Source organism: Oncorhynchus tshawytscha, linkage group LG33 (genome assembly GCF_018296145.1).
Source record: "Oncorhynchus tshawytscha isolate Ot180627B linkage group LG33, Otsh_v2.0, whole genome shotgun sequence".
In the NCBI taxonomy this organism is placed as follows: Eukaryota; Metazoa; Chordata; class Actinopteri; order Salmoniformes; family Salmonidae; genus Oncorhynchus; species Oncorhynchus tshawytscha.
In genome coordinates this window covers 8,500,471-8,517,425 of record NC_056461.1, presented here as the reverse complement: position 1 = coordinate 8,517,425, position 16,955 = coordinate 8,500,471, and the positions used below count along the sequence as shown (strand labels likewise).

General features: G+C 46.1%; 1 protein-coding gene across 3 annotated transcripts in view; it reads right to left on the bottom strand.

Annotated features, from left to right (window-relative positions):
• Positions 1-4,774: 4,774 nt before the first annotated feature.
• The window catches only part of fgfr1b (fibroblast growth factor receptor 1b), a 29,933-nt gene continuing 17,752 nt past the window's right edge, over positions 4,775-16,955 (bottom strand). Inside the window, exons 1-17 of one of the 3 annotated variants that reach the window (XM_024397170.2) lie at positions 13,928-14,069; positions 13,550-13,728; positions 11,199-11,291; positions 10,910-11,082; positions 10,489-10,612; positions 10,188-10,378; positions 9,940-10,084; positions 9,612-9,802; positions 9,329-9,474; positions 8,707-8,828; positions 8,436-8,546; positions 7,150-7,340; positions 6,880-7,002; positions 6,721-6,791; positions 6,410-6,547; positions 6,170-6,275; positions 4,775-6,085 (exon numbers count right to left, since the gene is read on the bottom strand). In XM_024397170.2, the coding sequence (XP_024252938.1) occupies positions 5,798-6,085; positions 6,170-6,275; positions 6,410-6,547; positions 6,721-6,791; positions 6,880-7,002; positions 7,150-7,340; positions 8,436-8,546; positions 8,707-8,828; positions 9,329-9,474; positions 9,612-9,802; positions 9,940-10,084; positions 10,188-10,378; positions 10,489-10,612; positions 10,910-11,082; positions 11,199-11,286 (2,208 nt within the window). In that variant the 5' untranslated portion in view covers positions 11,287-11,291; positions 13,550-13,728; positions 13,928-14,069 and the 3' untranslated portion in view covers positions 4,775-5,797. Of the gene's footprint in view, positions 6,086-6,169; positions 6,276-6,409; positions 6,548-6,720; positions 6,792-6,879; positions 7,003-7,149; positions 7,341-8,435; positions 8,547-8,706; positions 8,829-9,328; positions 9,475-9,611; positions 9,803-9,939; positions 10,085-10,187; positions 10,379-10,488; positions 10,613-10,909; positions 11,083-11,198; positions 11,292-13,549; positions 13,729-13,927; positions 14,160-16,955 lie in introns of those variants that run through there. The other 2 variants (XM_024397168.2, XM_024397169.2) reach the window with 2 other exon arrangements.

The window sequence follows — 16,955 nt, the reverse complement described above, 5'->3', positions numbered from 1 at the left end:
TTGTTATACGTCTTTAGTTGTGATTGGTTTGAGTTGTCGGCAGCGGGCGGAGCTTGACATCTAGATGGGACGTCAAATTCTGATGCCGTGCTGTTATGCCGCTCTACGACGATGTCACCACCTCCTCACGGGGACATGACGTCAACGCGCTGGTCGTGGGGCTCACCACGTCCTTCTCTGTCACTGTCTGTGTTAATGTAAGATCCTATACTGTGTAAGAACACGACAATAGTTTGCTGTGGAAGATGTGGTTAAATCGTGTATGATTTGAGATCCTGTGTGTGTGTGTGTGTGTTATAGTGTAGTCGAGTCTGGTACTCTACACTATGGGGGCTTGGGGGTAATTCTCTCTGCTACAAATAAATGTTGTGATCTGCATCATATTGACTACAGACATTTCAAATCAAATGGTATTTGTCACATGCGCTGATTGCAACAGGTGTACAGTGAAATGCTCACTTGCAAGCCCTTAACCAACAATGCAGTTTTTAGAAAAATACGTGTTAAGAAAATATTTACTAAAATAAGCAAGTAAAAAATAAATGGATAGAAAATAAGATTTAAAAAAATAATAATAATAATTCAAGAGCAACAACAAAATAACAGCGAGACTATATACAGGGGTGGGCACAGGTTAGTTGAGGTAATTGAGGTAATATGTACATGTAGGTAGAGGTAAAGTAACTGCATAGACAATAAACAGAGTAGAAGCAGCGTAAAAATGTGGGGAGGGGACAATGAAAATACTCCGCGTAGGTAAACTTTTTTTTTTTAACTAGGCAATTCATTTAAGAACAAATTCTTATTTACAGTGACGGCCTACCCCGGCCACACCCTAATCCGGACAACGCTGAGCCAATTGTGCGCCACCCTACGGGACTCTCAATCACGGCCGGTTGTGATACAGCTTGGAATCAAATCAGGGTCTCTAGTGAAGCCCCTAGCACCGCGATGCAGTGCCTTAGATCGCTGTGCCACTCGGGATTATTTTATTCGCTGTTTAGGAGTCTTATGGCTTGGGTGTAGAAGCTGTTTAGAAGCCTTTTGGACCTAGACTTGGAGCTCAGGTACCGCTTGCCGTGCGTTAGCAGAGAGAACAGTCTATGACTAGGGTGGCTGGAGTCTTTGACAATTTTTAGGGCCTTCCTCTGACACAGCCTGGTATAGAGGTCCTGGATGGCAGGAAGCTTGTTCCCGGTGATGCACTGGGCCGTACGGACTTCCCTCTGTAGTGCCTTGCGGTCGGAGGCCGAGCAGTTGCCATACCAGACTAGTGATTGAGCGATCCTAGTTTCACAAATTGGTGATCTTTAATCGTTTCAATTGGTGTTAGATTTGGGCTCCTGAGTAGCTCAGCGGTCTAAGGCACTGCATCCTCAGTGCAAGAGGGGTCACTACAGTCCCTGGTTTGAATCCAGGCTGTATCACATCCGGACGTGATTGGGAGTCCCATAGGGCAGCACACAATTGGCCCAGTGTTGTCCGGGGTAGGCAGTCATTGTAAATAAGAATTTGTTCTTAACTGACTTGCCTAGTTTAATAAAGGTTAAATAAATACAAAATATAGAGTGTGAGGGTAAAGTATTTTCAAAGTTTCTTCTGTCATTTCCATCCACTGGGTGGCAGTATACTCCTGTCGTTGATGGAGCTGGGCGTCCTTAGGACAGTCTATCCTCCAACGAGATTATCTCTGGTACAAATCTCCAGTCCCAGCCAAACTCCCCAGGCCTATGACTTTACCAGACCTCTGTACATACAGCCAGAACCAGCATTCTAAATCACAGGCCTGTAAGGCCTCCTACGTCCTTCTTACCACTTTCTCACAGTCAGTTTCTCTGTTTTGCAAACTCGTCTGTTAGATGACTTAGGGCTGGTTTACCAAGCGGGTCTGTATCTGGCAGAACAGCCCTAAGTGTACAGCAGTGGTTTAAAACACGCCACATTTTTCAAATTGAGGCAACGATAATAAGTCTCCCCAATCAATCCGTGTGATCAGTTAGGAGGTTGTTGGCCCAGACAGTTTGACACGGAGGGGAGGTGTACCAGAGGAAAAGATCTATATACTGCTAATGGCCCCCTAAGTGTTCCGTAATGACATAGAAGACTTTATTTCTCTCGCTCTGTCTCGGTCTCTCTCTCTCTCTCTCTCTCTCTCTCTCAGGAGTACATGCGGTAACACTTACCTGTTTCAATTGCTTCGGAAAGAAACTGTTATACTAAAAAGTTGCGTTTCTAAAATGGCGGTTTGGGTCACAGCTGATCCCATTCCCTCTAGGTCGTTATTGGGGACAGAAACAGAAACAGAGGTGGTTGTGGTTATTGGGTGGGTCACAGCTGATCCCATTCCCTCTAGGTCGTTATTGGGGCCAGAAACAGAAATAGTGGTGGTTGTGGTTATTGGGGCCAGAAACAGTGGTGGTTGTGGTTATTGGGTGGGTCGCAGCAGGGAATTTTGGAAGGCTGTAGATGGGTCACAGTACAAAACAGACTGACTTGAGGGAAACCTGAACTCTCTGTCTGTCTCTCATGCAAGCTCAAGCACACGCACACACACACACAAAATAGGAAGTCTGGGGGGACAGGGGGAGCAGGTAGCTGACTAGTGGTAGCTGTTCAGTAGCCTGATGATCTGTGTGTAGAAGCTACTGACCAGTCTTTCAGGTTTTTGCCACAATGCTCCTATACTTAGTGAAGGAAGTGGGGAGAACAGGGCTTGGCTCAGGTGGCTGGGGTCCCCGATGATCTTGTCCTTCCTGCGACACAGGCAGTGTGCACCCAACGGTGCATTCGGCTGAGCGTACCACCCTCTGTAGCACCTTGCAGTCAGCGGCGGTGGAGTTGCTGTACCAGGCTGTGACGCAGCCCGACAGTAGGCTCTCGACGGTGCTCCTGTAGAACACTGTGACGCAGCCCGACAGTAGGCGCTCAGTGGTGCTCCTGTAGAACACTGTGACGCAGCCCGACAGTAGGCTCTCGACGGTGCTCCTGTAGAACACTGTGACGCAGCCCGACAGTAGGCGCTCAGTGGTGCTCCTGTAGAACACTGTGACGCAGCCCGACAGTAGGCTCTCGACGGTGCTCCTGTAGAACACTGTGACGCAGCCCGACAGTAGGCTCTCGACGGTGCTCCTGTAGAACACTGTGACGCAGCCCGACAGTAGGCTCTCGACGGTGCTCCTGTAGAACACTGTGACGCAGCCCGACAGTAGGCTCTCGACGGTGCTCCTGTAGAACACTGTGACGCAGCCCGACAGTAGGCTCTCGACGGTGCTCCTGTAGAACACTGTGACGCAGCCCGACAGTAGGCTCTCGACGGTGCTCCTGTAGAACACTGTGACGCAGCCCGACAGTAGGCTCTCGACGGTGCTCCTGTAGAACACTGTGACGCAGCCCGACAGTAGGCTCTCGACGGTGCTCCTGTAGAACACTGTGACGCAGCCCGACAGTAGGCTCTCGACGGTGCTCCTGTAGAACACCGAGGGCCCTCGGGGACAGGCTGAACTTCTTCAGCATCCTGAGGTTGAAGAGTCGCTGTCGTGCCTTATGCACCATGGTGTCCGCTTGGTTTGACCATTTCAGCTCCTCTGACGTGTGTACGCTGAGGAACTTTGCACAGTTGATAGCCACCCTGTCAATAAATCTCCAGCGTTTTTTTTTTATTTTTACAAAAGCCTGATATCCCCGACAGCCCCTGTGGTTCCCAAGGCTGATCCTCCGCTAGCTCCGACAGGTGTCGATAACAGCACCACACTGGATGCCAGTGACTCTGACGCCCCTCTGAACCATCTGTCTCAGGTGGAAACTGCAGCCCCATTATGGCTCCTCACACCCAGTAACGGCAGCTCACGGCCCATAAACCCCAAGAGCCCACATACAGCCAGGAGAGCACTTAATGGAGAACGGTGGCAGGGGTGGGGTGTTTGCATTAACACCTTGGTGGGGGACATCGATTGCCGTCATTGTGTGCGTTTGTGTGTGTGTGTGTGTGTGTGTGTGTGGTGGTCAACATATAGGGCAGATGGCTGTGCTAACAGCCCTCATTTCCAGGAACTACGAGCAACCCTGAGAAAACACACTCCTCAACACGTTTAGACAAGCCCAGATTTACACAGTGACACAGGAAGAGCTCAGGGAATATAACCCTATTCGGGGTAATCAGGTTAGAATAGGCTACTTCAAATTCTAGAGTGAATGGATGGGGCGCTTTATCCTTACGCCTTCTGAGAAGTTTCTGGAAAATTCCTATCTGAAACAATAAGGATAGGATCCGTATGAAGTGTTTTTTTATTTAACACATAGTGAGCTATGAGCTGTGAATAGAACGCAGAAACAGCTGACATCTCAGCAGAGAGAGAGAGAGAACGCAGCCAGAAGTTTAACCGAATGTCTCCTCTCCAAGGAACAGACATGCTATCCAGACCCTGGACCTCAGCCAAACAAGCTGCCAGCTGTGTGTGCGCGTGCGTCTGGCAGGAAGCTCCTGTCTGTGCTGTAAGTTCCAGATCTCAGGGTGATTGATAGAGCGAAGTTACTGGCCAATCCTCTCTTCCCACCATTAAATCACACACACACACTTACCATTTTCTGGAGAGAATGCTTCCTCTGCAGTCAGCAGCAGAACCTCTCCTCCCTCTCTCCCATCACGCACTCTTTCACCAGTCCTTTCTTCGACCCCTGAAGTCCTGGAGCACGACAACATTTGGCAGACTGATCACTTCAGCATGCGCTCTCTCTCCCCCGATTTTCTCTCTCCTTCAAAAAGACTTCCGTGAGGTTTTGTAACACTGTTGTCTTTTATTTACAGTCCTTCAAATAAAGGCATCCTCTGTAAAGGAAGGTAGACCTCCATTGGCGATAAGTGCATTTGTTTGTTTTAAAAGCATTTACATTACCATGTACATTATCCTCAGCAACATCATCATTACCTTCAGCGTAACACTGGTGTCCATAGAGTCTAGACTAGAGGGTGATACTGTAACTGTAGCCCTGACTAACACTGCTGGTATGATATTAGCTTATTCAAACACAAAGCATCTTACCTACCTCTTTCCTCTGATTCGAACACATAGCATCATATCCACTCCACTCTTTCATTGACAGGGATAAAAACAAGCAACCATCTAAAAAAAAAAGTAAACCTGGAAATATATTTTCAGATGACACAATTCATAATATATTTATATAAAGCCCCCGTCCCCGCAGGAGGCCTTTTGCCTTTTGGTAGGCCGTCATTGTAAATAAGAATTTGTTCTTAACTGACTTGCCTAGTTAAATAAAGGTTATATACAAAATAAGTGAATGATTTGTTTTCCCTTGGTAAGATTTCCTTTTTAATAGCCTGTATGGGTTTACTCACGAAGCAGCAGTTTGGTGCATAATATGACGATGAAAATAATGTTTAGCAGCCTCCTCCTCTTGCTCCTGTGTGAGTATCCCCATATTAATAGGGAGGAGAACAGAAGAGTCTTTGTGAAAAGTCTATTGCATGTCTTATGACTCTGTTATGACCCTCTGTCTGTCTATCTTTGCCATTGTCTTCATCTTTGTTAATGAGCCTTTCCCCAGAAATGCCAAGCAGGTCAAATGAACCCCGCTCCGGGGCAGACTGGAGAACAAGGGGTTAAAGCACTCAGGTAGTGTCCTCCCCCTCTGGTAGGCCTCCCAGTCACCAAACAGGGGCTGGGGGTAGAAGTCAGGGGGTGTGGGGGGGGTAGGAGGGGCTGGGGGCAGAGCTCATGGTAGGGACTGACTAAAAGGGAGGTGGATAGGTTAAGGTGTGCGGCAAGGGTTTGGTAGATCAACGTTGGCTGTGTCCCCGGGTGGTGGTGTGCCGGGTAGGTATGGTGTAGGTCAGGGTGGACGTCCGGGAGGGAATATGGTGGTCGTAGGCCAGGGTAGAGGCCCGAGAAGGGGTCCTAGGGGGGGTGTGCTGGTTGTAGAGCAGGGTGGAGGTCCGGGACGGGCTCCGGGAAGAGTACTCTGCTCCGTGGGTTGGCTCCCTGGAGAAGACCGAGTCAGAGGAGCTGCTGGTGTCTGGACCCACTAGAGAATACTGGACCGCAGGGATGGACAGATCCAAATACTCCTAGAGAGAGAGCAGAGACAGAGAGGACATGTTCGGGGGAACAATTCAAATTATACGAAAATGACTGTGTGTGTGTGTTTTTACCTGGTTGGCCATGAGTGAGAGCATGCGATCCAGATCCTCTACCAGTTGTTTGAAGGTTGGCCTGTGAGACTGAACAGCATGCCAGCAGTCTCTCATCATCATGTACCTGGGAACAAACACCACAGGGTCAGAACAGACAGTGCATTTGCATTGCTATACGTGCAAGGACATTTATTATACTTGTATCACTATACTTGCGAGGACATTGTACTGTCTGTGTGTGTTTCGGCGTGTACTCACAGCTCCTCTGTGCAGGCGGCTGGTCTGTCCATACGATGTCCCTCCTTCAACAGTTTGAAAAGCTCCTCCACGGGCACACCAGGGTAGGGAGAGCCTCCTAGTGTGAAGATCTCCCACAGCAACACACCAAACGACCACCTGCAACACACACACACACACACAGAATTCAATACAGTGAACTATCACTTTATCAGGGACAGTTATTGCTGGGCTTGAAAAGAAACCTACAGGTACATAACATGATGGATCAGCGTAAAGCCACGGCGCAACAGAACGTAACGTCTATGAAATGTTAGGAGGGGGAGACTTACACGTCACTCTGGTGTGTGTAGATGCGGTCGAACAGAGCCTCCGGTGCCATCCATTTCACTGGCAGGCGACCCTGGGAGGAAAACGAGGGGTTAAACCACCTATATGTCCATCTGTCTGTGTTTAAGTCACACCTGCTCCATTTTGACCAAGTCACTCACGTTGGTGGTCTTCTTGTAGTAGTCTATGTGATGGATGTCTCTGGCCAGCCCAAAGTCTGCGATTTTCATCACATTGTCCTCTGTCACCAACACATTCCTGGCTGCCAAGTCCCTGTGGATACACTACAAAACAAACGATTGATTAATTGATTGACAGGCACAAATGTCCACACTTCAAGGAGAAAGAGAGAAGTAGAGTAACCGAAGAGAATAGATGCAGACGAAGAGAGAGTGAGAGAGAGAGACAATAACACTAGTCTCTTCTCTGACCTTCTGTGAGGCGAGGTAAGCCATGCCCCTTGCCACCTGATAGGCAGCAGACACCAGCTCCCTGACCTCCAGGGTGTCCAAGGGGGCCCGGGTAGGCCCAGACCAATACTCCAGACCCACAGGCCTCCGACACCGCAGGTACTCTCTCAGGTTGCCCTGAGATGCATACTCTACCACCACGTGGAGAGGGCCTGGAGAGAGAAGAGGGTTATAATTAGGCTCGGCAGTATACCGTATGTAGCGTATACATAGGTATTCTGAAAAAGACAAGATAAATTAAGAATATTTGTAGCTACTTTTAAATACCTGCAGTCAACTTGCTCAATAATCTAGGAGATAAAGCAGATTGCATTCTTCATTTCACCTGTCGCATTGTTTTACATTATGAAGTTTACCGTAGTTCCCCAGAAATGTTCAGCCAGTCATGTGTTTGTTTGTAAATAGCACAACGGGAGAACACAGGAGCTGGTGAGTCCAGCTGTGTATTTGGTTTAACTGGCTAATTAGCTCAGTAAGTGGCTGAGTTAATAAAGAGACACATTCTGTCATGTTTTTGAGAAGTCAAAGTGCTTTGGATGAGTTATCTGTAAAGCTGGCACTGCTTCCATCTTGATTTCTTTGTGTTTATTTTTTCTCCCCTCCATTCGCAGCAGAGCAGGCAGGCCCATTACCATAGCAACTCCACACAGACACAGCATGGACACATACTGCTCCAGAGCCAGTATGGTTCTTCCTTCAGACAAGCATGCGTCAAAACTTTGCTCATTTTCACAATGTCTCTAGTTCACATGTGTGGAGTTTTACAAGCAAAACAGAAATTACATTCAGTAGCTACTACCTATACTTGTATCACTGTATGAACTGGATTGCATGTCTTTGCAATTAGTTTATTTTGTTTGAGCTCATTAGCATAATTAGCTAACAGCCTCTATTGAAATACGCTATTAGTTTGTGCTATTTTTGTTAACATTCTGGTAATGGATGCAAAATGGCCTTTTTAGCACTAAGACGGTACTAAGACGGTAATACCATAAATCCAGAGATGAGAGAAGGACGGTATGACGATATTTAAATCTGGATACCGCCAAACCCTACTTGTAATGTAACATTTGGGTGTTCACTAAGGTTCAGTGCTTGGACCCCTGTTGTTATCTTTATCCCTTTGTACTGTGCCTCTTTGTACTTATGGTTTGCCATTCTGCTCATACGCATGCACGCACACACACATGCACGCACACACACATGCATGCACACACACACACACACGCACACAGCGCCAGTCTTACCGTCCTGTGTGCAGGCTCCAAGCAGGTTGATGATATTCTTGTGTTTCCCGATCATCTTCATCATCTCCATCTCAGAGATCAGATCACTCAGGTCCTTCTCTGTGGCATCCGCTACACAGGAAATAGGATGTGACATCACATCAATAACAACCAATACGCACACTGTTTTCAAGGTTAGAAATTATGATACCAAAATCTACGTTTATTCTAATTTTTCTCCTCAAATTTTAGGAATATATTTCAAGAAGTAGCCAGCAGTAGTCTCACAAACATTTAAGCATCTTCACTGCGACCATGGTGAGACGGGAGGGTTTTTCTCTGTCCAGACCTGCAGCCTCTGCTAGCACCACCTGACCAAAACATCCTTCACCCAGTGGCTTCCCCAGAGACAGCCTACAACACAGACACGCACAGCATATTGTTAGTTGTATTTTTTGCTCCTTTGCACCCAAGTATCTCTACTTGCACATTCATCTTCTGCACATCTATCACTCCAGTGTTTAATTGCTAAATTGTAATACTTTGCCACTACGGCCTATTTATTGCCTTACCTCCCTAATCTTACCTCATTTGCACACACTGTATATAGACTTTTTCTATTGTGTTATTGACTGTACGTTTGTTTATCCCATGTGTAACTCTGTGTTGTTGTTTGTGTCGCACTGCTTTGCTTTATCTTGGCCAGGTTGCAGTTGTAAATGAGAACTTGTTCTCAACCGGGTTAAATAAAGGTGAAAAATAAATAAAATGAATGTCTTGTTCATGGAGGTTATGAATCCCCTTGGTTAAGTTATAAGCACCTTATGCAGATTATGTATGCCATATGCAGGGTTATGTATTCCCTAAACTATAGGTTGTGTATTCTCTATGCAGGGATATAAGCCTTCTAGTACCGGTCTCGTGACAGCTCCCAGAGCGGGTCCGCAGGCAGCTCATATTCTGACACGCCGGCCAAGTTGGGCGTGGCTCCGCTGGAGAGGCGGTAGGGTCTGACCAGACACACCCCAGACTGCAGAGAGGAAGAGGAGTCTACTGACACCTAGAGAAAGAGAGGGGGAGGCTGTGATAGAGGATATGGTAAGCGGTCCGCCTGCTGAACTAAACCCAGGGATTAGTTCTCAGGCAAATTTTACTCATCATACGATCGTGGTTTACGGGCATGTGTGTGTGCGCTACCTGTCTGCGTAGGGGAATGCTCTTCGCCAGTTTATGAACAGCCAGCTGGCTACTGAAGTCGCTCTTCTTCGGGGAGCAGCGTAATCGGCAGGCGGTCGCTATGGCGATTAGGAGCATGATGACGAAGAAGCCGACACAGTAGATGAAAATCTGCAGGTAGGCCTGAGACGGTACGGGGGAGGGAGGCACGTCTGCAGAGGAGGAAGTCAATGGTTTTTATTTTATCGTCATTTTTGTTTGTTTCTTCTCTTCCATTTTGAGTGCACATTTGTAAAGCACATTGCAGACCAAAGGTTAAGAATAATCGAGTACATTTATGTGTGCGTACCTTTGATCACGCTGAGCCAGGCAGAGTGGTGAGACATTCCTATAGAGTTTCCTGCCAGACAGGTGTACTCTCCCTCATCCTCCACAGACACGTTCCTCAGAGTAAACACCTCCATCTCCCTGTCTGTGGTGTTAAACCCTGCAGTCTGAGGGCGATAGAGAGATGTTTATGTGGGGTAGCCCTCGTGGGTACAGTGTGTGTTAACCTTCAGAATTTGTACGTAGATATGTGTGTGTGTGTGTGTGTACCTTCAGTACACGTACGTAGGGTAGTCCGTTTGTCCCCACTCTGCTGCCGTTAATGGTGATGCGTTTGAGCCACTGGATGTGGGGCTGAGGGTCGCTGAACACTCTACAGACAAACTCTACGTCACTACCCACCACTGCCGTACGATTAGCTGGCAGGCCTGCCTGGAGGATGGGCCTGTGAGGGGAACGTTCTAGAACACACAAACACACATGCAACGTGAGTGACGCAAACACACACATATACGTACACATCTCTCCATGTACGCATATCAGAAGTAAACACACACACACACATACTGACCCACTACGTCCAGCTGGTAGGTGTGTGTGAGGCTGCCATGCTTGTTCTCCACCAGACATGTGTAGTTGCCTTTATCAGACGGAACCACAGACTCCATTATTATAGTCCACATGTGGTCTCGGAGCTGAAAGAGGGAGGGGGTGAGAGAGAAAGTCAGGGAGTGAAAACATAAGAATAACCAAGAAAAATACACATTTGGTGTGGTGTTTGTGATTGAAATTTGGTAAAGTAGAAATAAGTGACATTTGGTATTCCCCAAGGTTCAGTGCTTGGACCTCTGCTGTTATTTTTATACATTCTACCCCTTGGCACTGTAATCTAATCTTTACTTTTAAGGTATGCTATTTACCTGCTGACTTTACTGATGACGCACTATACAGACAACACACTATGCAGCAGAGGGCTGTACAAACATACATACCTTGAAGCCTCCAATCCGCTGGTCTCTCCTGAACTCTTTTCCATTCCTGTACCACCGCAAAGTTGGAGTGGGATTACCAGTCGCCTGGCAACGGAATTTAACAGTCTTACTGGCAGGAACGGCATGGAGCCTCTTTTCCATCTTGTCTGGAGTCACCCACTGAGGAGCCACCGCTAGAGACAGAGAGGCATTTATATTTCTAACTTTGGATTCAATATAAAAAAAAGAGGGAGCGAAGGGTGAGTGACAGGCAAGGTTTGGGGAAAAGAGGTTAGAGGAAGGGGCTTACGTTGGAGCTTCTGGTTGTTGTACAGTTTATTTTCCTCTGAGGAAGACTCTTCATCATCATCATCTTCATCCTCCGACGATGTAAGCATGTCAGCTATGGAGAGAGAGAGGAACACTGTCAGTATTGCTGTCGTTCTCAAACGAGTATGTAAACTAGAGTTAGAAACCAGTGTGTGTATGTGTGTGTGTGTGTGTGTGTGTGTGTGTGGATGTGTTTAACTATTCCTGTGGGGACCAGAAGTCCCCACAAGAATAGCGAAAATATTTTTTTTTGACCAACTGGAGACATTTTGTTGGTCACGACAAGATCAAATGCTATTTCTAGGAAGTTTAGGGTTAAGCTTAGAATTAGTGTTAGTATTACATTAAGGGTTAGGAGCTAGGGTTAGTTTTAGGGTTAGGAGCTAGGGTAAGGTTTCAAATCAAAATCTAATTTTATTGGTCACATACACGTGTTTAGCAGATGTTATTGCAGGTGTAGTGAAATGCTTGTGTTTCTAGCTCCAGCAGTGTAGTAATATCTAACAATTCCACAACATATACCCAATACACACAAATCTATGTAAAGGAATGGAATTAAGAATATATAAATATGGATGAGCAATGTCAGAGAGACATGGACTAAGATACAGCAGAATACAGTATATACAAGGCAGTTAACCCACTGTTCCTAGACCGAAGAATTTGTTCTTAACTGACTTGCCAAGTTAAATAAAGGTTAAATCAAATTTAAAAAATTAAAATAATACATATGAGATGAGTAATGCAAAATATGTTAACATTATTAAAGTGACTAGTGTTCCATTATTAAAGTGGCTATGTATCTATGTATATAAGCAGCGGGCTCGAATGTGCTAGTGATGGAAAATAACAATACATAAATAATACAGTAAGAGTACGGGTTAGGTTTAGGGAAAATAGGATTTTGAATGGGACTGAATTGTGTTTCCCCACAAGGTTAGCTGTACAAGACTGTGTGTGTGTGTGTGTGTGTGCAAACAGGAAGGGCTGAGACAAGGTTACTCTGTGGGGGTCTGCTGAGTGGGAATGGAAACGGCATAAAGATTAACCTTTCACCCCTTTTTAAGGTGCCTCCACTGTCGCCACAGCGCACGCACCACCGCTCCTTCAGAGTTCCCACGTAGCTCCCTAACCCCAAGCTCAGAGATAAACAAACACACTAATCGTCAGCACCTTCATCCTGACAAATGGCTGCAAACAAAAAGGGCAAGGATGGGTGTGAGGGTGAGTTGAGGAAGGAGGGCTCCAGAGCTTTAATAATGGGTCCTGTTTGAATATGTTGAATAAGAAAAAAGCCCTTTTCATTCTACCATTAGACACAGTCTGATAAGGTTCCAGTCCACAGCATTCACAGATCCAGCCACGTCAGATCAGTGATTACTATAAGCAGGGATATATTCTACCACACATCCCTTTCCATCTCCCAGCAGAATGTATATATTGATTACTATACAATATAGAACTACTACATTACTAAGGGCATTTTCTGCCGCAGATCCCTTCCCTCCCCACATCTCAGCAGGACTGCGACCAGAGAAAGCACGACTCATCATCATATCTACTGTAATCTAGAGAGATTAGGTCCATAATCATCACCACCACAGAGTGACATAGACCATCCCAGAATCCCAGCTCCCAGCCTCACCACAGCAGGTCTGTAATCTACAGGGAGAGGTTTACAGAAACTGCATTATGGGAAGTCCTGAATACAGTCTGCTCATGGCAGGGGGAACATTCCTAATGAAAGGTTGTCAAAGATAGACAGAGAGAGAGTTGGAGAGAGAGAAGAGATACAAACAAACAAACAAGGATAAAATAACTGAAAAGAGGAACGGAATCCACTAAACAAGAGCAGAGCAGGGGGAGGTGGTTGAAATCCAAAGACCAACAGCTTTATTTGAAAGAAGCAGCGAGACAGAGATAGAAAATTGGAAGCAGCCTTCGTGTATGGCAAAATTGTTTGCAGCAGAAGTGACATTTTTGGTGTTTTTGACAGAGAAAAACAAGAATTGATGTGTTCCAAAACAACAGTATCAAACACACATTCGCAAGCACGTACACACACACACACACCATGGTGTTAGGGCTGGTTTAGGATGGCCGATGGTTACACGACTCGCCAACAGAGGGAAAAAAAACACCTCCTTTCAGACAGAATTCATCCTTTCCTACCAAACACAGCCTTTCTGTTCCACATCCAACCAACTGTGTGCATGTGTGTGCGTGGACAGGATATGTAAACCATAGCCAGTGGTGGAGAACCTAAACCGTGGTTGCGCCATGAAAGAATCCCTGTAAACATCCTCAGTTTTTGTAACTAAATGGACAAACCTTGAAGACTGAGGTCCTTTCTAGACCAATAAAGAGCCTCCACATCCCCAAATTGAAGAGTGTGTTCTGTCCTCTGTCTCAGAATAAAGACCCACTGCTAACTGAGCGGTTCCAGACAGCGGAACAGAGTCAGTGGGATTGAACCATCATGGAAGCAGCCTGAACCCAGAACCCTCAGCCTGGCATGAAAGGGATCAAATAAGAAAGAGGGAGAGAAAGCTCACGTTAAACAAGCGAGCAAAACGGAAGCGCACGCACACACAGAAGGCTAATGAGACGCATCCCTGCCGAGAGAGAGAGAGAGAGAGAGAGAGAGAGAGAGCAAGAAAGAAAGAAAGGAGAGAATTTAAGATATTTTATGTGGTCCATGTCTCTTACCTGTGTCACTGTCAGTGTCACTGAGGGAAGCAGCTGGTCTGGACTGGGTTAGGGGGGACTGGACCAGTAGAACCAGTAGAGACCAGAGTAGCAGCAGAGACCAGCGAGACAACAACATAATGGCACTGGTATAGCTTAACTGGTACAGTACTGGAATGGCAAGGGTACAGGGCTGGCTGTAGAGGGCGCGCCAATGGATCAACCCACAACCATCAACTCTTCAGGTGGGGAACTGTAAAGAGGAAAAAAAGACAGGGTCAAGAGGAACAATAGTGGTTATGTAAAAAAATACAAAATAATGAAAAGAAAAGGTGAGAAAAGGTTGCGTCACCACTACCCTGTCAGCCCATGCTGTCGGGAGGACATTGGTGGAGACACATGCTCTAGTGTCTCTTTTCACAGGTCTGAGATGGGAACTCAGCTTCCCACACTCCTCAGCCCTCACACTTTAGCACCTGTCCCCGAGGGGAGGTGAGAGAGGCGCACCTACCACACACACACACACACACCTTTGACGCGTGTCCCCTGTCAGATCACCGGTCACACCTTAAATGCCCATCGAACGTCACAGAACAAAAACAGTGTTATATCACAGTTACGCCATACATCCTCTTCGCAGGGCCCCGCTACCTAATGGACAAGTGTAGTGTCTCTCGTCAGAGATCACATTTATTCTGGGAGAATGCAAAATATGACCTTTTTATTCAAGAGAGAATAAATATATTGTTTAAGGTGATAATAAAGCATGTTTTGCTAAGTTACTTTTTCCTGAACTTGTTTCTCTAACTTTATAGCAAGTCAAGCTTGACATGAAATGTTTTGAAGAAATTCTTCAAAAACAAATTCTTTCTGGTCTCTCATCCCAAACAGATCCAAACCAATTCGCCTACCGTGCGGATGAAGTGTCCTTGTGAACCGTACCCAACAAGTGAAGTTCAACTCCACCATCTCTACATCTAGAACGGTGAATACGGGAGCCCCTCAGGGTTGCGTACTTTCACAGATACTGTGAAAACTGTACACAAGCGATTGTCGAGCCTCTGACTCGGCCCACAAATTCATTAAATATGCAGATGACGCCGCTGTTGTGGGTTTCCTCCACCCAGACCAAGCCTCTCTTCAAGGTTGAGACAGAGAAACAGACAAATTCGTCCGGTGGTGCGCACGTAACTTTCCTGAAATAAACGTTAAGAAAACAAAAGACGGAATTTGAATTGAGAATGAACAAAACTCCACTACCTCCTACGAAGATGAATGGGGAATCAGTCGATAGAGTGACCACATCACTCAATGGGGAATCGAAATAGACAATCAAATGAAATTGAACGACGGTGCTTTTGCAAAGATAAAGGAAATGCAACAGGGAATGTTTTTTTTTTAACGCAAACTGAACCATTTTAAATGTTGACCGCCATATCTTACAAATGTTCTATAAATCTGTCCTGCAGAGTGCGTTTCCCCTTTGGTCTGATATGCGTGTTTTGGAAACATGCCAGTGCAAGACCAAGTCAAGATTCAGCGCTTGATTAAGACAGTGGGAAGGATAATTGGTAGGCTGTTTGATGGATAGTCTGTTGGGTATACCGCATACGTTCACTATAAATGTGTAGCTATGGCACTTTTAATGAATTCTATTGTGTAGTTTCTGTGTTTATGTTTTATGTACCATCTTTTTTAAGCACATGAAAAAATGAATTTCCACCGTTGTTGTAATGTCTGCTTCCAGCTTACACTCTCAAACACATAGATCCCCTGAACGCAGCTCACTCTCCAGATCCCAATCACCTGAATTCTAATCACCTGTTCACACACCTGTATGTCATTATCACACCCTATTTAGTTCAGTTCTTTGCACCCCATCACTGTGAGGTATTGTTTGTTTTGTGAAACTTCTTTCTTTCTGGTTTTCCTGTGGTTTACTCCTGTGTATGCTAGTGAGGCAGGCAAAAACTAATGACTCCTTGTGCCTATTCCCTGCCTGTACTTTATCGGATTTCCTGTTATCAACCTATTGCCTGATCTCCCGGATGACGTTACTAGCCTTTTCCCTGCCTGTACTGTTGCCCTTTTGGAGCCCCTGCCTGCCCCTGGACCCAGCTACCTGCCTCCTCCTGTGGTCCTGTACAATAAACAGCTGCTGTGCCCTGCGCTTGAAACCAGCTCTCTGTCTCCCCTCGTGTTCATTACACTGGTGGGATACTAATGTTAATCTGAATCATCAAAAACAAAGTGTAATTATCAGCACAATAAACTTAAACGGGAGGGAACAGTCATATAATAGAATAGGCTCAACAGCCAATGTGTATGATTTAACATTACTATTAAAATAGTACTCACTTATAAGAATGGGTAATTGCTTACAAGTTGCTAACTATCCCATAAAGCCATCAATATTTTCATCTTCTGTGGTTCGGTAACTTCCTGTTCTTGGACGGACTCTGGCTGGACTGAGGAAGAGGGCACATGTGAAACATTTCAGAGTATGTGGCGTCCGTCTCGTAACGGAGCCTTTAACCGCAAGGGGGCATTGCGTTTCCACTCTGTTGTGGACATCCACATTGAAATGAATGACAGGCAAATTCGTCCACAGAACACTACTAGGTGGGGAAGGAGAATTACACCTGTTGTCCGACTGAATGCGAAGCATTGACGAGGAAAGATCATTTCAATACTTTCGGATGCGGGCTGGCAGACTTCACAACCATGGTAGATGTTGGCGCATTCGGTCGGGAGGGAGATGCAGGAATTTCCCTCACGACGCAAGTTTGGCTCTCAACTCATTGCAGGCCAGCTGCTGCTACCAAGGCCAGAGTTGCTTGCCTGGGGACCCAAACACAGAGCCCATATGTCTTCGTGGGAGACGAGGCGCTTCCTCTGAAAGTCAACATGTGACCATGTCCAGGTAAGATACTGTAAATGGATGCGACTTATGATATTATGATGTGAAAATTACACCAAAGTAAATAGAAGTTGTAATGATATGCCTCACACAAAAGTGCTTTGGCATCCCAGTAGGAGGATGGGGGCC